This window comes from Trichosurus vulpecula, chromosome 3 (assembly GCF_011100635.1).
Source record: "Trichosurus vulpecula isolate mTriVul1 chromosome 3, mTriVul1.pri, whole genome shotgun sequence".
NCBI classification, from domain to species: Eukaryota; Metazoa; Chordata; class Mammalia; order Diprotodontia; family Phalangeridae; genus Trichosurus; species Trichosurus vulpecula.
Genome location: NC_050575.1, coordinates 35,099,246 through 35,123,923, shown reverse-complemented (window position 1 = coordinate 35,123,923; position 24,678 = coordinate 35,099,246). Strand labels below are relative to the sequence as shown.

General features: G+C 37.3%; 1 protein-coding gene across 4 annotated transcripts in view; it reads right to left on the bottom strand.

The window, feature by feature from the left end:
- Positions 1 to 24,678, bottom strand: part of SAMD4A (sterile alpha motif domain containing 4A) — a 299,107-nt gene that overhangs the window by 72,938 nt on the left and 201,491 nt on the right. For 3 of the 4 annotated variants that reach the window (XM_036749045.1, XM_036749047.1, XM_036749046.1), the window contains one exon: positions 10,411 to 10,674. The exons of the other annotated variant lie outside the window; for it this stretch is intronic. In XM_036749045.1, coding sequence (XP_036604940.1) covers positions 10,411 to 10,674 — 264 coding nt within the window. The remainder of the gene's footprint in view (positions 1 to 10,410; positions 10,675 to 24,678) is intronic. 4 annotated transcript variants of the gene reach the window in all.

Genomic DNA, 24,678 nt, shown 5'->3' with positions numbered 1-24,678 from the left:
AGGCTTTACAAATCATACCATGGAGTTTATATGTTATCCTAGCAGAACTGGGAGTCACTGGAATTTACTGAATAGGAGAATGATTATTTATATGAAAAATTACTTTGTCATCTGAGGTGGATGGATTAGATTAGGGAGAGCCTTAGAGAGGCAGGAAGACAAAGTATGAAGCCCTTAAATAATCTGGTCAAGAGGTGATGAAGATCTGAACCAAGAGAGCATTTGTATTTCTTAGAGAGATGAGGTCGGATGGAAGATATGTCATGGAGGTAATGCAATAGAAGTCATGAAGGTGGTAACAGCAAGATTTGGGATCTGATCAGATGCGTAGGGTGAAAGAAAGTGAGAAGTTGGGGCTAACACCAAGGTTAGGAACCTGTGAGACTGGAAGGATAATGGCATCCTTGGGGTGGCTTGGTGGAAAGAATTGCCAATGGGAAATCCTTTTTGCTTCCTTTCCTTTACCCTTCTCCCTCTCCCAAGGCCCTGGGGAAAGAGGAAAGAAGGATATGACTGCCCATACTGCTTCACTAACTGAGAGGCACCTTCTGGTAAGATAGAGGGTCACCGTGCCCTACTATCTGCCTGCCACCACATCTTCCAGACCCCTAGGCACTGCTATCTGGTTAGCTAACCTATGTCTAGGACCTCTGAAGCCTTTCCATCCACCCTGCAAACTAAATCCTCTAATTTGTGTTCTGTTCTCTGAGAAGACAGTGAGTTCCTTGAGAGCAGAGATGCCTCACTTTTTGTATTTGTATCTTCAGCACTTTAGTGCTTGGCACCTACTTAGCATATACTAAGGTTTCTTTTTTTATTCTTTTATTCAAATTAAATTCTAGGGTAAAAATAATGGGTTCTGTTTTGTTCAGGCTGAGATGTCTCTGGGACATCCCATTTGAAATGCCCAGCAGGAAGTTAGTGGAGCTCAGCAGAGAGACTTGGATCGAATATCTGAGAATCACTCATCTAGAGATGAAATGAAAGTCATGATTGCTACTGAGGTCAATAAGAAAGGGAGCGGAAAGAGAGGAGAGAAAAGAGCCCAGGATAGAACCTTAGGATAGGGGACACAGAACCTTAGGACAGGATTAGCATCTATCATCCAGCAAAGGGATCTGAGAAGGAGCTGTCAGGCAAGTATGACAAGAGACAAGATAGAGGTGTAATGAAAACTCAGAGAAGCAAATAAGCAGAAGAAGAGGGTGGCCAGCAGGTGTCAAAAGCAGCAGAGAGGTCAAAGAGGATGAAGACCGAAAAACAACCATCAGATTTAGCAACTAACAGATTGTTAATAATTTTGGAGAGAGAAGTCTCAATCGAGTGATCAGGTCAGAAGGCAGATAATAGAGGGTTGAGAATTGAGTGAGAAGAGGCAGGGTGTGGATATCTATTTCTAGGAATTTGGTTAAGAAAGAAAAGATACCCTTAGGACTTCTATAATCTTTCTTCTTTAGCTGTCAAAAAAAAAATAACATGAAGCCCATTCCAATTTTATTGACCAAAGATAAAAATGCCAACACTCTCCCTCCCAAACTATTTTGCATTTATTTATATTTATGCTATATATACTTACATAGATACTTACGATCTACTCCAAATAGAATGTAAACTCATTACAAATAAGGATTACTTCATTTTTTTTTTTTACCCCTACCATCCTCCAAGGCCTAGCATACTGCCTGGCACATAGTAGGTTTTTAATGAATGATTGGCTGATTGAAATAGGAGATACTTTGGCCATACCATTACTGTGTCATACCTCATAGATGTAGAAAGCTGCTTAGAAAGTATAGTTGAAAGTCTTCAGGGGTACTTTCTACCACTTTGGAAAGAAATATAGACGTGGAATTTCATCAGAACTTTGGTGTAGAAACTCCCTTCACTGCTGCTAATTGGCAAATAATTTATAAATTATAGCATAGGTTCTGAACTAAGGATCCATGAACTTAAGAAAAATACTTTGATAATTCTAATTCAATGTGCTTCGTTTCCATTGTAGCCTATGTATTTTATTCTATGCATTTACAAACATCATTTTGAAGAGTCCATAGCTAGATGGCACATTGGATAGAGTGCCAGGCTGTAGTCAGGAAGACATGAGTTCAAATTCAGCCTCAGATGCTTACTAGCTACGTGACCCTGGGCAAGTCACTTGACTTTGTTTGCCTCAATTTCCTCATTTGTAAAATGAGCTGGAGAAGGAAATGGCAAATGACTTCAAGTATCTTTGTAAGGAAAACCCTAAATAGGGGTCATTAAGAGTCAGACATGACTGAAACAACTGAACAACAACATAGGCCTCATCAGACTGACAAAGAGGTCCATGACAAAGAAAAGGTTAAGAACCCTTCATTTATAGTTAGAGAGTTGCCTAGGACACTGAGAGTTTAATAATCTGCTCAGTTACATAGCTGGTACATATTAGAGACAGTACTTGAACCCAGGACTTTGTGACTTCAAGGATGTTTCTTTGTGAACCACACTATGCTGCCACAACTGTTTACCCTTTATAGAAAGATATACAGGGTGCCCTTTGGATGAGCAAAGATTGTTCACTCTTGATGAAATGTCTCTCTAGATGGACTACATGTGCACAGACAATTTAAATTATTGTTTATAGTTTCATCTAGGGTTTCATATTCTTCCATTCAGTTCTACAAGACAATATTTTAATAAGCCATGAATAAACCTCCATGTACCCTAAACTACTATACTTAAAGCACTTCGGTCTTATGAATAAAGGTTAAAAACATCATGACCTTTGGGATTTTCTGGAATACCCAAATTTAAAGAATTTAGGACTTTTAACTAGTTTTGGAATCCAACCCTGAACATACCAGAATATGTATCTACAAGTAATACGCTGGTAATTTGTAAGAAAGAAAATTAAGCAAATTTAGCAAAAGCTTATGTTCAGGTAAATAAATGAATTCAAGTCAGTATGTGGGAAAGCAAAACTTGCCTCTATATTAATTCCTAATGCTGGTTGTAACTAGTCACATATTACTTTAATTAGCTCCTTTGTGAGCTAAGATTTCTGCCTGAAATTTCTTCTTTTAAAAAAAGAACTCCATTTACCTACTCATTTTATGGATAGAAAAAGAAATGCTGAAAGATTTATTCAGCCAAGATCATACAATTAGTGACAGACCAAGGATTCTAATTCAGGCTTTCCAACTCTAAATTCAACATTTGTTTCCCTGCAAGATACTTCTAACCACCTGAACTAATTTCAAGAGCAAGAGACTCTGGAATGATGTGAAAAATGATGTGAAAATACTACACAATATCAACTTTATCCAAGGGCAGCTAGGTAGTTCAGTGGCTAGAGCTCTAGGCCTGCAGCTAGAAAGATTCATCTTCCTGAGTTCAAATATGACTCAGATACTTACTAGCTGTGTGATCCTGGGTTCCTGGGTTTATCCCTTTTTGCCTCAATTTCCTCATCTGTGAAATGAACTGGAGAAGGAAATGGCAAACTACTTCAGTATCTTTGCCAAGAAAACCCCAAATGGGGTCACAAAGGGTTGGGCATGACTGAAAATAACTAACAACAACTTTATGTTGATTGTGTAGATAGAATGAAATATGTGTATTCCGTAGTGTCTGGCATATAATAGGCACTTAGTAAATGCCTATTCCTTTATAAAAAACTAACATCAGAAAAGGGTTGCTTAAAGTAGCAGCAAATTTAAGCACAATCTGTGACAAGTCTTGTCCCTGGTCCTATCCCCTCCTCAGATATTTCCTACCAAGTTAGTTACAAGGTTGCTGTTTCATACATTTCATATTGCTACAACCTGTTAATTTAATGCAAGCTTCAAGTTTCAAGGTCTAGTACAGTGCTACCAAACACGTGAAACTCAATATTAACTAATAATGAAGATGACTGTAATCATATATAGAAACAAAATGGAAAAAAATATTTAGCCAACACACATTTGGTTAAACAAGTACAAATTGTACTTTCCACAGGGGATGTTAAAAAGAAGAGTATTCAGTTCAGTTTCCTACCCTCTCATGTGTCTATCTCAAGTAGACAAATTTCATTCCGTTCTCAGTATTAACACCACCATTATTTCAAGGCACATAAAATGTGTGCTACAAAGTACACAAACTTTAATGTTGACATTTGCTGAAAAGTAAAAAGGAGGAAAACCAGACAGGATAGTGCTGATAAATTTTTGAGTCCAAAATTGGTCTATTTGGGAAAGAAATTGGTGACCATCAAGCAGAAGTTTCTGATGGTTCTAAGAAGAGAAGGTGGTGAATTCAATTTCCATTTAAAATGAAAGAATGAAAAAACATTGTTTATTCATGGGATCTTGAATATCTTCTCCCTAAGAGGGACTTTAAAAAACAGTTTATACATCTGAGTCACATTATCTGGATCAAGGCCTACCTATTTTAAACAGTAAAGAGTGAATCAAATACAGAGAAAAAGTTAGCTATGCTGTGAATAGGAAAAGACTAATTCATGAAAAACTAAATTCCACTATGGTTACTTTTTATTATTTTCCCAAGGAGGCAGAAATTTTTTCCTGTAGATTTGGGGATTCTTACAAACTCTAATAAAGATTACTTGTTATTCTTATAAATTAGGCACATGGAAAAATTGCAAATAGAAGGTAGCACACTGAGGTAAACAAGAAAGTAGCTTGAAAAATAATACTTGCAAAAATTATTAAGTCACTAGGGAAAGAGAGGGAGCATATGTGTATGTATGTTTGTAAGTATACACACGCATATGTACATACACATTACACACACACACACATCCTTCCCCCCAAACTTCTTAAAGAGAAAAGCTACGGTTACAGGCAGTACAATGTTTCCTATTTCTTCTTCAAGCCAGTACACAAAAACTTTAAATTAATTTAAAGATTTTAAACTAACATTCACACTTTGAAACGAGAACCATCACAGGACCTTGGGGTTGAAGATGTTTAGGGGCCACTTCTTCACAGTTACTCTGATAATCCGTAAGGAATTATCCAAGAACAAACTGGAGAACAATTCATTAATAAGCTGTCTTCCCCATATTGGAGTAGGGCATCACTCATTCAACTGCTTTAAGATCTGTAGTGATATTATTCAATCTGTCCACTGGGGGAAGGTAATTAGTCCTATTATAAGGAAACGGTGCCAACCCAGATGTAAATGTGCTTTTCCCACAAAAAGAATCTTTCTTACTCCATTTTTATCTTTTCTACACATACTCGACTATACGTTTTCCTCACTTTGCTGATGAGGCTTTTATAAATACCCTAGTTCAAACCTTTCACATAAGTTTGGGGAGAGAAGAGAGGCAGTCATTTATCCCCTAATGTGCCCATTTGTAAGACCATTCTCCCAATGCTGTTAAAAAAAAACTAAAGCAAAAAAAAAAGTACTCGATTTGCTAGACTACAAAATTTAACAAACCTATATGGGGTGTGTGTAGACTCTCAGTAGTTTTATTCCTTGAACACTTATGTACTGCTCTCATGGGCACTTCTCCATATAAATTGCTATCCATAACATTCATTCTTTACTTCACACCAAAACAATCACACAGGAAGTGAATATCTTTGGCCACTTTTACAGGACCAATGGTCCAGTGCAGGATGATGAACTGCCCCTTGAATAAAAACCAAATACTGGTTTAGTTAATTAATATTCCTTATTACTTGTCATTTTATTACATTAAATTACATTCTATCATTACCTACCTTCATTAGGTAGGTCAGAGGATTCCTGCAAAACAGTCTCACAAGTTGTAAGTGCGTTTCCTTGGAAATATGATTTTAAGATATTGAATCCACGTCCCCCCTTGGAAGACAGTCAAAAGCAATGGTTACTGCACCAGTCTGATTTCTCATAGCTGTTCAATGACCCTGTTTCACAAATAATCAAGCTGAGTTGAAGGACTGTAGCCAGCACCTGGCACTCAGGTTATTTATGATCCAGCTTAAAAGATAATCACATTACTGATTAGTACACTATCATGAAACTAAGGGTACTTCAGACTCACAGACACCTGAGCTGCAACAGAATATAATAAGCTCCTTGAGGACAGGAAGTGTTTTATGACTTGTATTTGCACATAGTTAACCCTTAATAAATGTTTGTAGGCTTGGACTGGAGTGGGTTGCTAGTTTGGGGGAAAATGTTATATTCCTTAAGAATGGTTAAGAAAGCACTACTCTCTATACAGCAAAATAACCCTTTAGCTTTACGCTTAATGTCCTTCAAAGGCCAATTTCTTAAGACCCATTTGCAAACAAGAGAAAAACCCAAAAAAATCTTTTACACGATACAGGAACTGCATTTTGGAACATGGTAGAAACACCAGCTATCACACACCTCAGGAACAGCACTAGACTGGATGAGCTTTGAGAAAAGACGTCAGCTAAAGAAAACTGCCTACCAGACAGCCCCCTTTTCCTAGCCCAGTCATCACTACCCACCTGGATAACCTTATACATCATACCTTCATGTACTCTGCTTCCACAACAGCTCAATGGGGTTCAGGATTTAGTCTTCCATCAGATATTATTTTCAATTGAAATCACAGAATTGGGAAACCTTTTTCATGTCACCGAAATTCAGGGAAAAACTGAGTCATTCTTACATGTGTCGTCTTCTCTGATTTGATTGTGAGCTCCTTGAGAGGTGCAACTGTCTCACTTTTCTATTTGTATCTTCAGTACTTCACACGATGCTTGGCACATGGGAAGCTCTTAATAATTGCTTTTTCATCCATCCACTCACTGACACTCTGTAAGAGCTCTGACTAATATATCATCCTTCTCAAATTATTCTTAGTTTACATCTGTTAAGTACTTTCCCCTAAGTATTTCTAGATATATAAGCAACTCCATAGCTATAGATCTAAATTATACACATTTCCTTTGAACTTCCTATAGGCAGTTTGGAAATCCTATTCTTTGCCCTCATCATGACCTCCTACACCCTTAGTACTGCTCCTCTGACTTTACTTTCCTCTCTTCCTAGCCATGCTTCCCTCTCTACTACAGAATCCCTTCTCCTCTTATTCTATCTCCACTTGTCCCTTGCCAATTCAAATCCTTCATTACTCCCACCATCTGCCTCCTTTACTCCTACTCTCATGTTACTGATCGGAGCTGCAGGAGATCACGCAGGGATCACCACAAATTCATGTGATCAAGTACAGAACATGACTACAATGGAATGGTATTGCTCCATTAAAAATAAAGAAAGAAAGAAAGAAAAGGGACTGATTCAGATAAACCTGAAAAGACTTGTATAAATAGATACAAAGTGAAAGGAACAGAACCAAGAGAACTCTTCATATAAGATCTCAAAATTGTAAAGGAAAAGAACTTTAAACATTTAAGAACTCTTACATGTTCTTAACTCTTAAAAACCAATCACTTCTCTAAAAGATTGATAAAGAAGCATTCCTATCCATCTTTGGTAGAGAAGTAATACAATCGATACAGAATACATTTTCAGATATGACTAATACTGCACAACTTTGCTTTGCTTGACCATCTGTAATTGCTACACAGTAAAGTTTTTATTTGAGGGGTGTGGAGAATTTGAAGGGAAGAGTGGGGGTAATGATAGTGGTGTAAATAAGATAAAAGAAAGAAAATAGCATCATTGATCATTTAAATAACAGAAGAGAGGAAGTTCAGACTTGAACAAAGAAAACCAGGGCAAGGTTGGTATGACCACATTAAATTCACACATATATATCTGTATATAATGGAGTCATGATTTTATAGACAATATATTTTTCTGGCCATTGTGTGTTGAAATATTCCTGTTTGTTGAAGATTTTTGAAACAAATTTATGTTATGTAGCTTCAACTTTCCCTCACTGTAGAGCAAGACAATCCTTTTATTTCCTTCCTAATTGATTCCTTATCCTATACCCAAAGATACAGTTTGAAGCTTCAAATAACTCACACATATTTTTTCTCCCATTGTCTCAGTTGAGGACCAAATCTTTCACTTTAATGAGAAAATTGAGACCACTTTCCATGAGCTTCTTGTTGTCTTCATTTTAAAACCCTTGACCATCCTCCTCCTCGTCTTTCTTATCCTTTAATCCAACGTCTGATAATAAACTATCTTGTATCCTTGCCAAGGCCAATACGTACCCCTGATCACATCTGTCTCCTGGAGACTACCTTCTTAATTATTCCTTCTTGCTCTCTAGAGTTCAAACTCTCTCTACTGGTTCTTTCCCTATTGCCTTCAAACATACCCAAATCCTCCTTCATCCTTAAAAAACTAAACAAATGAACCCAAAAAAACCCCCAATCACTTGGCCTGATCATCCTCTCAAGCTGTCATCCTTTATCTCACCTTCCTTTCTCAGCCAAATTCCTAGGAATAGCATTGCTTCTACCTCTTCTACTCCCATTTAGTTCTCAACCCTTTCTTTTCTGCCTTCTGACCTCATCACTCAACTGAGACTCCTCTTTTCAAAATGACCAATGAATCTTTCAATTGCCAAACATAATGATTGCTTCTCAGTCCCTCATTCCCGCTCCCCACCCTTGACCTCCTCTTGCTGCTTTTGACATTGCTGACCGCTGTCTCCTCTCACTCATTTGGTTTTGATGCCCTACTCTCTCCTGGCTCTTCTCATACCAACCTGACAGCTCCTTCTCAGATTCCTCTGCTGGATGATTGACCACACTGAGATGTCTATCTGTAAATGTATCCAAAGGCTCTGTCCTGCGTTCTTTTCTCTTCTCTCTCTCACTCTCTATTTTCTTTCTTGGTGACTTCAGCAGCAACCATGGATTTAATTATTATCTCTAGGCAGATGACTCGCAGATACATACATATATCCAAAACCCAGTCTCTCTCTGAGCTTCAGTCCCACACATCACCAACTCCCCACTGGACATTTCAAACTACATGTCCCAGAGATACCTCAACTTCAACATGTCCAAAACACAATTATCTTTCTCTCCAATCTGACCCCTCAAACTCCCATTCATTCCTCTAGTCTCCTGGGTTTTTAACCTTGGGCTGAACCTTAACTCACCATATTCTGTGAACTGTCTATTCAGTGGGCATGTCTCACCGTTTTTATCTCTGGCACACCCCTCTCATCCAACTCCTCTTCTCTCTACTCACATAGCCATAACATCTTAGTTCAGGCGCTCATCATCTCTTACCTACACTATTGCAATGGACTCCTATTTGTTCTTCCTGCCTCCAGTCTCTTTATAATCCATCCTCCCCACAGCTATTAAAGTGATTTTCCTCAAGCACAGATCTGGTCATGTCACTACCCTCTCCTCAAAAAACTCAAGGTAGAACCTATAGTCTCTAGGATAAAATAAAAACTCCTTAGCACTTATCTTTTCAGCTTCATTACCTATTACTTCCCTTCCCTCACTCTGTATTCTAGCTAAACTTGTTTTCTCTCTGTTCTGAATAAATGGCACTCCATCCCTACTGCCATCAACCATGCCTGAAATGCATTGCTTTCTCATCTCCTCCTTTCTTCAAGATACATCTTCTACAGAGACTTTCTTGATCCCCCAAGTACAACTGCCTTCCCTCCCTAACTAGTTTGAATTTATTTTGCATTTGTTCTGTATAATTTGTTTTGTAAATACTTATATATATGTACATATTGACTCCCCAATAGAACAGAATCTCCTTGACAGTAGGCATAGTTTCATTTTTTGTCTTTGTAGTCATGGCCCCTAGCACCTAGTAAAAGCTTAATAAATGCTTGTTGACTGGTTGATTCTCCTAATGTCTGTGAAGGGAGTGAACTGATTGGTAAGTGTTGGGGTATTTGTTTATGTTGCACAGAAGGCTATCACTTATGGCTTCAGATCTGAGACTTAAAGAGTTTTACCGAAGACACTTAGTGATATGTTCATGTCCTTAAACAGATGCATAGAAAAGAGTTTAAAGGGTACTTTGGATAAAGGGGGACAACAAGGGGAAAAAGAAAGCACCAATGCAACTCTTCGCTATGAACAACAGAAGTAATTTTTTTTTCCTAAATTATGGACAGCTCCTTGATTAAAAGAATAAGGTAGCACACTATAGCAGCATTGCATCTTTCTAAAGCAGTATGTTGTGAAGGATTTGTATATCTGCCATGGCAGGACCTATCATGCCTGCTATCCATAAGCCATGTAGTTAGTCTGGAAGCCAGTGGTTAAAAGGGTACATTGACCTCTCTTTCCTCTGGTTTCTGCCACCTTGGCTTTAGGGTTTTATGTAGCCCTATGCAGATGGCTACATTTCAGAGTTTCTTAAGGATGGGATGGAAGCTTGCTGTCACTACTGAGACCTTGGGAGGCCTTCCTCTGACTGACTGACTTCTCTCCTTTTAGGCTTCTAACTATAAATAAAGTGAGGTAATCTCTTCAAGTGGGTTCTTATTTTTTCACTCACCTTTCATACCACTACCTTCTTCTTGGAATGTGTTACGAGCAGTAGTCTGATCTTCTAAGTGTTCACTCCCACCACTTCCTGAAGAGGCTACACTGCTTTGTGGAGACAGGGGGGCATGATCGGATGGGATGCACTGGGGTCCTCTAGCTCGTAAGTCCTCATGAGACATCCATCCATGTCCTAGAGGCTGGTTTGGCACATTCATGGGTGGGGTAAGGGATACAGATCGTTTCAAAGGGCTGTGATGTGCCTGGCCTGAGAGAACTGGAAAAAAAAATAAAATGAAACAGGTTATTCCCCCCCCTTTAGTCCTGGGTTGCAGAAGAACCCCCGATAACAATAAACCATGGTGGGCAAAACTAATTCTCTTAACTACAATAATGTTGCTGCTGCCAAATGAGAATACAAAATTCTAATCTGGCTATTTCTTTTGGGAAAAATATTGAGTACTTCCAGCAGCCTTGATTTTTTTACTGTAAAGTATACCTATATCCATCAGGCATTTAATCTTAATCTTCAAATGTTTTGGTTTTTAAGCTGTCAAATCAAGACTCTTAGAAGGGGGCCATAATAACTTAAAAAATAACCATCTGACCATAATGAGTAAGGTTTTCCAGGAAATACTAAAAGACAGTTGATGTCATTTAAATCATTAGTGTGATATATGTCTTAGAGGAGGGTGAGCTGGTAAACTGCTTTTTTTCCAAATCTGAACAGCATTCAAAGACTGAGCATGCTGCTCTGTTGTGGATTTTTTTTTCAGTTGGAGCCACAGAGACCTGTCAATGGGCAGTGCAGACTGAATGGGTGTCTACAACACTACATACTACAACTGGTCTGGGATAAACAGATTGGAAACTGGCAGCTATGAAAGGACTGATTCTTCCTCCTGTTCCAGCAAGTTAATGCCAAACTTACACTGAAAACATTTCCAGGTAACAAGGGTACCATTCAGAACCCAGGGGCAGTCTTAAGTAAATCCTGAATGATCCTTACCACCATGTATTATCCTTGCGTGCACTGCATGGCATCTGTTTGTTCTCTAAGTTTATTATCTTTTGGAGAAAACTAGTTTAAAAAAAGCAACAAAACTCATGCATTTAGCTAGATCCTGTTTATGGAAGGGATAGTTCACTAAAATCACTATTTGAGAGATTTAGTTCTTCTGGGTATGCAGCTGAAGAGGCGAGGGGACAGCGTTCAAAAGTAAGACTATTCATAAAATTCTTTGAACACTTTTCCTGGAGGCAAAGTTTATTTTAATTGCTGCTGCACTAGTATGGGATTGGGCCACATGCATTTTTTTTCCCACATGCATTTTAAAACATTTTTTTTCAGTGCAACCATTCAATTCCATCTTAAGCTCAATTCTTTTTCCATAAAGTCTCACTTAGTATTACATCTCTGTTCTGACATTATTTCCTCTACATTTGGAAAATAAAAAAGTGAGATCCTAAATTCCTTCAGCTCTGTTTTTGCTAACCTGCTCTTATTAATGTTGTAGTGTACATGTGCATCCATCCACTCAAGAAAATAAAACCCAGCTCAGAACTGTTTGGGTATTTCTAAATGTCCAAGAAAAATGTACCTAGGTTATATTAGGTAGCAGCATTGAGGTGGTTAATGCGGTTAAAATTCAGTTGGTATTAATTAGGCTTCACTTCTCAGAACCTATTGCATTTGAAAATAGGAGTTAATATACTTCTTGCTTTTATTGCTTCTATCCACACAGATGTTTGCTGAAAGGAAGTATTGTACAGTGTCATGGTTATATAGGTACCTAAGTGAATAGTGTTGAACTTGGAGTCAGGAAGACCTGAGTTCAAATCCTGCCTCAGACGCTTTACTTGCCTGAGTGATCACGGACAAGTCATTTAGCTTCACTCAGCCTCAGTTTCCTCATCTGCAAAACGGAGATAGCACCTACCTTCTGGGTTGTTGTGGGGATCAAATGTGATCACGAAATGTACAGCACTTTGAAAACATTAAAGCGCTCTATGTAAATGCTAGCTTTCATCACTGGTATTATGTGTACTTCCAGAAGGATATAATTTTTTAAGATGGAGAAAGTTAGGTGCCTTCTTCAGAGTTTGAAACTCACAGGAACTTACTGATTTTACAATTTCTCATTTTGGGCAAATATTGTCAGAGACAAAAATTTTATGGATCTCAAGATAAACGACTTACTGCCTGACTCGGACATATGTGTGTTGGGGGTGAAGGATGGGGGTGGGGACACAGGAGCAGGGAATGAACTCTGTTATATTGTAGGCTTCAAGTTCCACTAAATATCCTAGCTACAAGACTATCAGAAATGACATTCCCAGAAATGTAAATTCCTAGAAATTAGAAATTATTGCCTGGTTTGATCAGAATCACCAAGAGAAAATGAGGGAAAAAGAAAAAAAAAGGAGAGCAAAGTTGGAAAGTTGAAAGTTGAAAAGAAAACCAAGAAACCTAGAAAATTCATCTCTTGCCTATACTGGGTAGAATTGCACAGTAAGCACTAAAATCCCAGAAGCCCCAACTTTGTCTTTGTCTGCTTGTACCCTTTACCTATTCTTGCTAGAAATATTTTTGGGACATCTGAGAGATGTTCCCAATGGATATTGGTAGTGTATGACATCCAGAATGCAGAAGTCAGTCATTCAGAGCAAGGTCATTGTGTAGCCTGTAAAAGCAGAACACCAAGTGAAGAGTAGTGAAGGCCCTGGGAAGAATGGCTGTGGAAGCTAACTAGCCATCAGGGTCTTTAAATACACATTGTGGTCATATTCTGACATTTTTGAATGCCGAGGACGATGCTAGTGAGTGTTTGAATAAAAAACCAGGACTGAAGGAAGAAATTCAATTTTTCTTTCAGCTAAAGCTGCCTCAATTCCTACACTGACACAGAGGATTAAGTGACACTAAAGCTTTATTCACTTTGCAGAGCTTATAGGGATTTTTTTAAAGTTAGAAACCCATACTATGTTCAAGATATTCTCTTGAATTTGACTCTTCTTAGGGGAAAGAGAAAATTTATCTTTGATACCTTCCAAAATCCAAATTTCATCCATTTACTTATTATCATGCAGAGGTATTCTGGAGCCAGCTCAAAGTGTATGTCAAGAGCCAATTGTTAAATTTTTCAGTGTAAACAGCTATACCTCAGAAATCAGCAAATGCTACAAATTAGGGATTGACTTATTGCTTTGTTGATTGCCTAGACTTAAGAAAGTGATGAAAAAAATGTTAATAATGCATGTTAGCCTTAAGAATGTGCCATGGATACTTTGGGGTTTTTCTTCCAGAGAGCCAGTTGTTAAAGATTTGCCAGCATACCCCTGGTTAAGCGCTTCGTCTCTATATCCTAGAAAGAACTGACAATTATTTCAAAAGCTGGCACCCAACACCGAAACCTCATAGGATGTAACCACCCATGGCAACCAGCTGAAGAAAGTTGGATTAAATTGGTGTTTAGCAGTGAAAAGGCTAGAATTGGTACTTTAAACACAGAATAGCCCATTTCAATGCTCCCCTAAGAAGCTCTGTGAAGGAGACCTTATATCAGAACCTCTGGGATGCAAAATCGTTTCCTTGTCTCAAGTAAGGATAACAAGAGATTATAACGACTATCCCAGGAAGGCCATCATAGACAGACTGCAACTGCCTGGTGTGGGTTTATGTGTGAATGATGCTGGCAATAGAATATGTTGGTATGGCTGACTTTATCAGAACTCTATGCTTTCTGGCCTGCCAGAAGAGGTAATCATGACTTACCTCTTGGCCCAGTGATAGTATGAAAACAGGCAACATAGTTATGGAGCAATTAGATGGCTAACAGCAGACCGTCAGCTACCATTTTTCAGAAAAGAACAAATTCCAATGATGACCACTTGGAAAGAGTACTGTAGTTCAGGAGAACCCAAATTCCTTTTCAATGAGGAGGGTACAAGGGCATAGAAATGGGCTTTTGAGAAGCTTTTCAGAAGTTTTGTTAGGTACTAGAAACAGAAATTTTGAATGCTCTGCTTGTGCCGTACATCATGCCAAGCAACAAGAAAATACTTTAGTTGTTTAAAAGTTGTATTAGATGCTATAGAAGGAGCCATTCATTTAAAAAATCTTAGCACTTGTTGGAAGGAAAAGCACAAATATACAATTCCTACCACGAGATTTTATGTTGTCTACTTTGTATGTCTGTGACCTTAAAGTAGTAGCAAGGAGAAGAGAAAAGTATTTCTTAAGATGGGCACAGCAAAAGAGAAATTATCCCACAAATTTCCAAAAGGAACAAAGTGGTACCTTAAAATTGCTCTTGAAAACCAGAGCTGAATTTTAAGTTATTTATTGATTTAGGTTGAAATAACCTGTCTTTAGTTTCCAAAAGAGATTCCAGGTACATCTGTATTCCACTGGGAGACTTCATTTGGGAGTGTTTATTCAAGTGAACTTTTTATAAAAATCATAATACTGAGTAAGTCTAATAAAAACAAGAGGGGGAAAAAGTTAAAGAGAAAATCTAAATATGTGTGTTAAATATAGATGCTTTGTTTCAACAAATATGAAGGATCTCAAGATAAGGGTTCAAAATAATCTAGGTAATCAAGAAATGATACCTCACACCTCACTCTAGTTCCAGAAGGCTTCTATGACCTTAGATAACTTTCTAAAAGTCTCCAACGAAGTAGGCAAAAATGAGTAGCCTCTCAATAAGTCTTGGAATAATACCTGCATTGAGATTTCATTCTTTGAAATTTTTTCCATTTCCTTGATTTAGTCTAAATTTTTAATTATTAAAGGAAAAGGTGGGAAAGGGCTATTTGGTGGCTCCTGGGGACAGCTAGGAATTCTATATCCTTCTCTAGACTACCTAATTTGAGAAATAACATGGTTTCTCTTTCATTTATGTCTGTGTAATACTGTCCCTACCCCTAAATTAAGTAACTTACTTATCCAGCACCACCATTTATTTCACATAAGTGAGTTTCTGGTTAATTGAAGTTCACCCTTTTATTTCCTTAATTTAAAAAATTAACCACTTTTGATGGCAGTTTTCTAAGATGTATCACACAAGTTGCCTGCCTTCTTAAACATAATGTGAAACATCATTTAACCTTTTTGTTATGTGACACTGTTACTATTAATGTCATTAATGAGTATTTATTACTATACTGTACTATAAACAATGGGCTGAAGTTGTGAAAGCACTGAGGAATAGATAACAGCAAGATATCTGAAGGAAGGGAAGCTACTCGATTTGTGGGGAAATCCTAGACCTTATTAATACCTAAAAAAGGGTAAACAAGAGAACATTAGTAATTACTAACCTATATACTTTCTCATCCACACAATATCTTTAGTGGAATCAGCTATACATGAATTGAAGCCATCCTTGATAAGTAGATTAGTAGGTAAACACATACAGGCTTTCACAAGGGATAATCAACAATAGACCACATCCTTACCATTTCATAATTGAGAGAGGGGGAGAATACAAGATCCCATTATGCTTGTTGCTTATTGATTAGAGAAAAAAATTCATTCTACAGAACACACCTTATAGGTTCTTTTACAACAATCCCATTCATACATCAAAATCATTCATGATTAGTTGGAAGACATAGCAATAAGAATAACCCAGTCCTTCAATCCTCTGATAATAAACATTAGGCAAGGCATAAAACTGAAAAATGTATTCCCTGAAAAGATTGTCACCACTTGAACAGGATGGAGAGCTGAGATTAAAGAGGGATCCTTTGTGGATAGTGAGGTCCTTAAGAAGTTCCTATTTGCATATGACCTTGTGCTACCGATTTTATCCGACAGTTCAATACTCTAGAGCCTCTTGGAAGATATCTGTGATCATTTAAAAGATTTTGGCCTGTCCACCCACAGAAGAAAAACCGGATGGAAGAATACCTATTGATCAGGTTTTAAATGTATGGATGCCCAGTAGACCTTGGCTAACAACAACAACACACACACATATATAACATAAGAACGATGAATTAGGCCCAAAATAGGTGGAAAAGAGAGGAGCTTTTGGGCAATCACAAAGTTGCTTTAGTGACTTCAAGTTTCTAATAAAACAAAGACTCACTTTTTCAATACTAATATTCCCCTGGAGCTACTATATGCCACTGAATCATGAAATACAACTGCCTTCAAAAGACTAAACGGATGTCACATTCATGAGAGGGCAAAGCAGAGGTGTGTGCATGACAAATGTGAGCAGACTGTAACATATATCCAATGAGGAACTGTGAAGAACAGGTGTCATGTGGCCAAAAGTAGGGATGACCAGAATGTTCCACTTGGCACTCTTTATGAATGTCAGGAGCAAATGTGGAAGATCCCCAGAATGGTGGGGAAACTCTCTCTGGGAAACTATTGGGAGGGCACGGACAAAAATGAGTAGCCATTAAAGGGCTGTGATCTGCATTCTAGAGTTCTCGAATTGATAAGACAACATATCCACTTGAATATTTGAGCCATAAAACAAGGTGAATACTTTCAGGAGTCACTGAGGTAGATAGGACTGACCCTACTCTAAATGGTTTTGTACAATTATGCCTTTAAAATTTTTGTCTCTTCCTGCCTGTTATTTCTCACTGCTGCTTCTGATATTTGATGCAATTTTCTAGGTGAGGGTTTGAGAATGGCTTTGTATTCCTAATGGAATAAATCAGATAGGTTTTAGGGGAAGGGAAGAGAAAGTGAATAAGCTTTATGTTATGATAATTACATGGAATTCTGTCCTCTTAGGTTGTTTTTCACACTTCTTGAGAATCTGTAGATGCAAGGACCCATATTAAGCACTGTTGGGAATATAAAGAGGAATAAAACATAGTCCTTGCCATCAAGAAGTTTACAATGAGGCAAATTAAGTTTCTTGGCTGCTTTCTGGAAGGCTGAAGTATGACTTTCACTTAAGTGAAGGAATTAGTTTTAATAGTTTTGGTTTTGTTATTGTGATGGTAAGCAGGGTAGGGCTTTTTGCTTTTGTTTGAATAGGTGAGTAAAATGCGATCTTTTGTTTTTTGTTTTGGAGTGCTTCTCAGCACTGAGGTAATCAAGTACCTTTGATGAGCCTTGCCTTTCAAATGTAATTGTAACCAAAGTGGACTTTTTGTTGTCTTTTGTTTGAGAGCTTCTCAGCACTAAAGTAATCAAGTGCCTTCGATGAGTCTTGCCTTTGTTTCAATCAAAATTCTTTGATTGGATCAAGAGTCTTTGATAGCCTACTTAAGCCAAGGGAAGGCTTAGGTCACATGGGTTTGGTCGCATGATTGTGACACCCTCTGACCCTGAGAAGGGTATATATAATTTGAGGTTGACATTTTGTTTTGGGGCTCTCACTCACTGGAAGAGGGTTGTGTGATGAGACTCTGGGTGGCCATTAAGGAGCCCCCCAGCTTTGAAAAACCCAGATGTTGGTGCTTCTCTCTTTGGTAATTGTTGATGTATTGGTTGGACAGACAGCTCGAAGCCTGTCTGCTGATTTGTGTTATTTTGCTCTGTTTATATAAGGTATGCTTGTAATTTCTATTTGTGTTTGCTCTGAAGTTTAGGGTGCTGGCTTTTTTCCCTTGAACTAGGTGAATGATGTATGTATGTTTAATTAAAGTAAGATTGTTAACCCCTTAAAGTTGCTGTCCTTAGAAAAGCAGATCAAAGAACCTGTGCTAGCAACCTTCCTGTGGGCTGGTGTTATTGGTCTTACACAGCCACAGTAGCAGCATAAGTAACATTGTTACAGTTATTCAATCGAGCCTGACTCTGTGTGACCCCACTGGGGTTTTCTTGACAAAAATACTGGAGTGCTTTGCCATTTCCTTCTCTCGCTCATTTTACAGATAAGGAACTGAGGCAAACAGGGTTAAGTGACATGCCCAGGGTCAGACAGCTAGTTAATTGTCTGAGGCCAGATTTGAATTTAGGAAGATGAGTCTTCCTGACTCCAGGCCCAGCATTATATCCAGCTGCCTTAGCAGTAATCTTCTTTTATGTTACTCCTACCTCCAACCTTTTATATCAACCAAGTAATAAAAGTTTCTCCAAAACTTGGGTTTTTTTTTCCCCTGTCCCTTCTTGAGTCTTCATTAATCACCACTTGTTTTCTTTATAAAAATGTGATTAGCTTATTTAATCTTTTTTGCTATTGTTGCCCTAAACCACTGTCTTCCTTCCTAATTAAAATGTTGTTCTCACAATAAAACTTGTATTTCATCGATTTATCAAAATTTTAGATCCTTAGGTGTTGGGAGTTGATTCGGTCCTTAATACAACTTATGGGAGACCTAACAATTTAACCGTTCATTCTAACGTCTGTTAGAGGTGATGGGAGACCAAGAGACAGAATGAGAAAAAGAACATAAAGAGAACTTCCTTCCTCATAAAACTGTTTTACCTCTTCTCTTATGGAGAATCATTCATTACAAAGAATATTCCTTAAGGAATCAATCAATAAACATTTATAGTCGATTTTCAACATTCTCACACTGTTTCGGCACAGTTCAAGAACTCTGTGATTTTATTAGTAACCTCATTTTCACTTTCAGGTTGGCAATTGTGCACATTCATGGCTAAGTGCAGTAGAGAAAAAAATGAAAGGCGTGATGCATGCAAGTTTGTGGAGTGGCTGGTATTCTAGTAGGTGCTTCACTGGTCTTGTTCAACCTACCATTGTAAAGAGCTCCCCATGCATTTGTTGCATATTTTCATTGCTTGCCTTTAAAACTCCAAGTTTTGTTTTGTACTTATGCCCCCAAAGCACAGTGCAAGTCCTTTGGGCTCTAAGCCCAAGCCCGTAAAGTGAGTGATGAGGCTTAGTGAGAAAACAAAGGCGTTAGATAAACTTTGTGCCAGAATGCCTGTAGTCACCATGGGCTGCAAGTTTAATGTTAGTAAATCGAAGGTTCGTTATATTTGCAAAAAGAACACAGGTCACAGAATTCTTGGAAATTACTAATGAGAAAAAAATGTTTTGCATATTACCAATTTTATTTTGTGTACTGCATTTTATGGGTAATTTCGTGGTAACTGTGTTAAGAAAAGAGCACATTATCAGAATTAATGTTTTGTTATAAAAATTGCATGCAGAAAAGTGTGTTTTGAGCAATCTTTAGAGAAAGATTATAGTTTTTGGTGGTGATGGGAACCTAACCCTCCGATTTCCCATAGGTTCAATATATCAATAATTGAATTTTTTACTTCTGTGCTCTTTTCTAGGACTGTTCTGCTCCCCGTCCCCTAAGTTGAGGACTGGCTGCATTAAACACTTATTCTATGCCAGGCACTATAGAAGTGAGGAGACTGGGAAGTTTTAACTGTTGCTTTGGATACTTACCTGTCATGGCTGGGGAGAAACTAAAAAGACTGAGAGAAGTAACTCATTTCCTATTGGGACTGAATTTACATTGTTAAAAATAAGGAAGGGATTCTTGAGAAATTTTTGCTGCTATCTGGAGATACTGAATGGTGGGACTGTGTTTTAGGAGTGAGGAGAATTCAAGTAGAAGTGATGACTAATGGCTGTGATCTCACAGCTAAAATATTACAAATAATTATTTATATCTTTGTTTTATTATTTATTACCTTGCTAAACAAGTTGTAAAGCCAGTAACTCTGACATTTACTTAAGCCTAGGAGTTTGAGGGTTTTGACATATACAGAGATAAACAACTGCTTATAGGCAAAGAGGTTTCTCTAGTTTATTAAATAAAATTTAATAAGTTGAGGTAGGGGCTAATAGCTAACTAATTAATGAGAAAGAACTTGAATTTTTAGTACTTAATATCCAAGCAAACTTCTGAATTGTTTTAGAACTCAGAAATAGGAAATGAATATGTTATTGATTCAAGTAACAGAATGGCAGATGACCTGTAGGATACATCCTGGGATGGTAGACTCAAAATCTTACTGCATATATTTATATTTAAATTAAGCTGCTTAGAAATGGCCATTTCAGAAATCTGAAAAAGGAATGAGATGATCAAACACTTTAAAACCATTTTTATGGTAAAGAAAATTAATCACTTTATTTAATTAAGAAAAAATTATTTAAGTTATTTAAACTTCACTTAATTAGAATCAATCACTTAAAATTAAAATTAATTATTCTTACATTAGGATAACAAGTTCAATTCTCTATTACTTGGATAACATACAAATTCCAAAGTCTGTGTTCCTAGGGTTGTTAATGCTAACATTCCACAATGCTAACATTCCACAAAATATGGAAACTATATCACAAAAGGAAACACGGTGAATACAGTATTAGGATAGTAACCTCCAGCACTGTCCCCAAAAGAAAATCAGAGCAGAATGGCAACAGATTACTTGCTGCATTTTCCAATTTATTTTCGTTTTGCTGAAGAAGATGGTCTGTAATTTGTCAAATGGGAAGGGGAAAAGCTTGACTGACAATTCTACAAAGTATTTTCCTACCCCCACCCTGCAAAAAAGGCTTTTATTGAAAAGGAATCAGGGACTGTTGATAGTTCACTCTCTTGTCTTGAGATTTACTCCCACAAATGCTTCAGGTTCCATCCTACTGTCTCATTCTGGACCCTTAGCTTCAGCTCTCCTCTAGAAGGGATATTGTAGGGGGGATGTTTTCAGACCCAAGTTCTGCAAATGCTACTTCTTCAAAATTGTTGGCATTTACTCAAGATAAGAGCATAGCTTAGAGGTGAAAAGCCATTACACATCAGTGTCTAGAAAGAACACTTTACACATAGGCACTCAAGAAAATATGTTGACTATTTATTGTTGACAAACCAACAAGTATAAACTCATTTTGGTATGTGAGACTCTTTATAATCTGGCTCCAACCTCTCCTTTGGATCTTGTCTTATGCTATTCTTGGTCTAGCCAAAGTGGACTACTTACCGTTCCCCATTCTTGTCTCTTCTAACTCTGTACTTTCACTTATGCTGTTCCCCATTCCTGGAAATGAACCACCTCAAAATCCTTCCCTTACTTCAGAGTCTCCCTCAGGCACCAACTCATTCATGAAGGCTTCCCAGAGGGGAGGGATCTCTCAATTAATTCACATTTCTCCAGCTCCTTTGGGTCTCTCTGCACTTGGATCACCTTTTGCCTTCTGCAACAATTATTTGTGTGTCATAGTCCCCCTAATTAGACTTTAAACTTATGAAAAGCATGTTTTATCTTTTTAAACACATGCTTAGGAGCAGCTAGGTGGCACAGTGAGTACAGCCCTGGCCCTGGAGTCAGGAGGACCTGAGTTCAAATCTGACCTCAAACACTTGACATACTTACTAGTTGTGTGACCTTGGGAAATCCACTTAACCCCAATTGCCCTGCCTTCCCCCCTCCAAAAAAAAACAAAACAAAACAAAAAAACCACAAGCTTAACTCTTAGGAGGTACTTTACGAATGCAAAACTATCATGATTCCTCTCCTTTCCCTGGTCCTAGTTAGACAACAATTTGGAATTCCTTAACAGTTATCAGTAAACTGAATCACTGATAATATTTTGGGAGAAATAATGCTAGAAACCATATAAATTATATATATATATACATATATATATATATATATGTATATATATATACACACATATATATTTGTTTATTTTAAAAGACACTACAGTATTTCAGCAAAGGCATTATCATTCATGGAAAAAAAACCAAAAGCAGTCACACATATTATGGCCAAATACAGAACTGTGGGAGCAATAGAAGGGTATTAATAGCTAAGGTTAAAATTAACTTCCTCTTTTTCATTATTATTGCAGGGAAAATGTTATGGATAAATCTGAAGGATCTAAGAGGTCCTGACGGCTAATGCCTCAATTCTAGGTTTTTAGTTTCTATATCTTATTCAAAGAACTCATATTCATCACATCTGGTTATCAGAAGATTATTACACAAACTAGGTTGTCATATTCCTTTTTATTTTAGATAAAGAATTTAGAACATGTTCCTTAGTTATAATGTAAATGGCGGCAGAGGGATTCATGGCAAGCCCACAGAAGAAACTATATACTCCTACTTGGATAAAATACACACATGTACAAAGTTATAGATTAAATTGGAGAACATTGGGGGTGGGGAACCTAAGACTATGAAGAAAGGCAGAGTGAGATTTATGCATATACCTTCCTAAACATTTTTGCCATAAGTATTATTTCCATACTGGATTGCAATAAAAGCAGGAAGAGTAGCACCTGAACTAAAATCTCTCATGTTATGACTTCTTGTGACTGGAGTCAACTCCTACTACAGAACACGGCATGTCAGCCTTTAGGCAGTACAAAGACTTATGACTCTTTCTTCACATTAACACTTAAACATTTGAACTTAAAAAAAATAAATTAGAATGGTTTTGACAGACTTTTATTGCTGCATTAATCTTTGGTGACATTTCATTTGTCCTCTCTTGTCAGTTTCCATAATGCAAAGCTAGGTGTTACACAGCAGGAAATTATTTTTATATAGCTGCTTAACTTTTTTTGGTCATTATTTATGTCAGATGTTAGACAAGATGCCAGTACATGGATATCAACAGGACTTTACTCTCGTATTATAACTTTTAATCAAAAGGAATTAATAAATAAGAAATCACTAAAAAAAAAAAACCCTTTTCATTCCAACACCTCAAATATCATGACATTAAGTACTATAGCCATTTTATAACACTGAAGTAAATGTTGGTACCAAATCAGTAGGAATCGAGGATTCCCCCAAGATCCTACACATTGGGTGAATTCTGTCTCTATCTTCTCAAATTACATCTTTTTGCTCCCTGGGTATATGAATGAAGAGAAATTCTGCAAACATGGAGTAAAGACAAGAAATGCCCACGAGTCTGCATGAAGAGGACAGAATTTGACTTACTGTGTTTATGTCTGAATGAAAACAGCCATTTGGTCAAGAGCTTGGAAGGGAGTGACAATAAACTTTTTAAAAAATCTATTGTCTGTTTTCTCTGTTGCAGTTGTTCTGTTGATTGCCAGAAGATAAAAGCAATAGAGTGGTCTAGGGGGAAAAACCAAAAAGACCACTTTGCCCTGAGCCTCATTCTCCTCTTGACTGAATCCCACTCTGCCCACCCAGAACACTATTTCAGGAAGGCCCCAACAATGTTCCATTTTATTTCCAACTTCACTATCTGGGTGTTTTTTCCTTCTTGCCAATATCCTAGGCCTCCATTACCAGATTTTTCCCATTAAAATGTAAAAATTTCCAAGTAAATTCATGTACTGTTGGTGGAACTGTGAATTGGTCCAGCCATTCTAGAAAATAATTTGGAACTATGCCCTTCAAATTATTAAACTGTACATACCCTTTGACTGACCCAGGAATACTATAAGTAGGTCTACAGCCAAACAAGGTCAAAGAAAGAGGAAAAGGACCCATATGTATAAAAATCCTTATGGTAAGCTTTTTTGTCATTGTAACAAAGAAGTGGAATTTAAGGGGGTTCCCTTCAACCATGGAACGGATGAACAAAACATGAATGAAATTATTGTGTTATAGAAAGGAATTATTTCAGAGAAACCTGGAAGACTGGTATGAACTAATGCAGAGTAAAGTAAGCAGAACCCTGAGAACCCAGAGAACAAGGTATACACTACTCACAACATTGTAAAGACAAAAAAACTTTAGAAGACTTGAAAAAGACTTGAAAACTCTGGTCATTGCAATGAAAAACAGTGCCTTCAGGGGACTAATGATGATGTATACTAGCCATTCCTAAGAAAAGTGATAGATTCAAGATGCAAAATGAGATGTACATTTTTGGGTAGGATCAATATGGGAATTTGTTTTGCTGGAATATGCATATTTGTTATAAGGGCTTTATGTTCCTCGTGTTTTTCCCCCATTGGGAAAGGTAGAATAGAGAGAAGATAAAAAATATTTAATTAATAAAAAGAAAATAAATTCAAATTAATTTTAAAAGAAATTTTAAAATTTGAACATATATTTCTTGGAAATACAATCAGGGACTGTCTTGCTTGCTTGTATTTGTATCCCTAGAACTTAACACGGTGGCTTAAATACAGCAAGTACTTATATGCTTGTTGACTAACCATTTGTATTACAGTATTCACAAACCAGTATTTTTTTTTTAAAGATAAGAGAAAGGCTGTAAAGAATTTCATCACATGGTTCTGACTATTCCATAATTTAGCTTCTTCATAATTTAATAAGAGAATGGATTCTCAGGACTGAGGACACCAAAGCAATTTAATAATTAGAAAATAGGTTTTTTTCAGATTCATTAGAAGATTCAGATGAAATGTCAAATGCA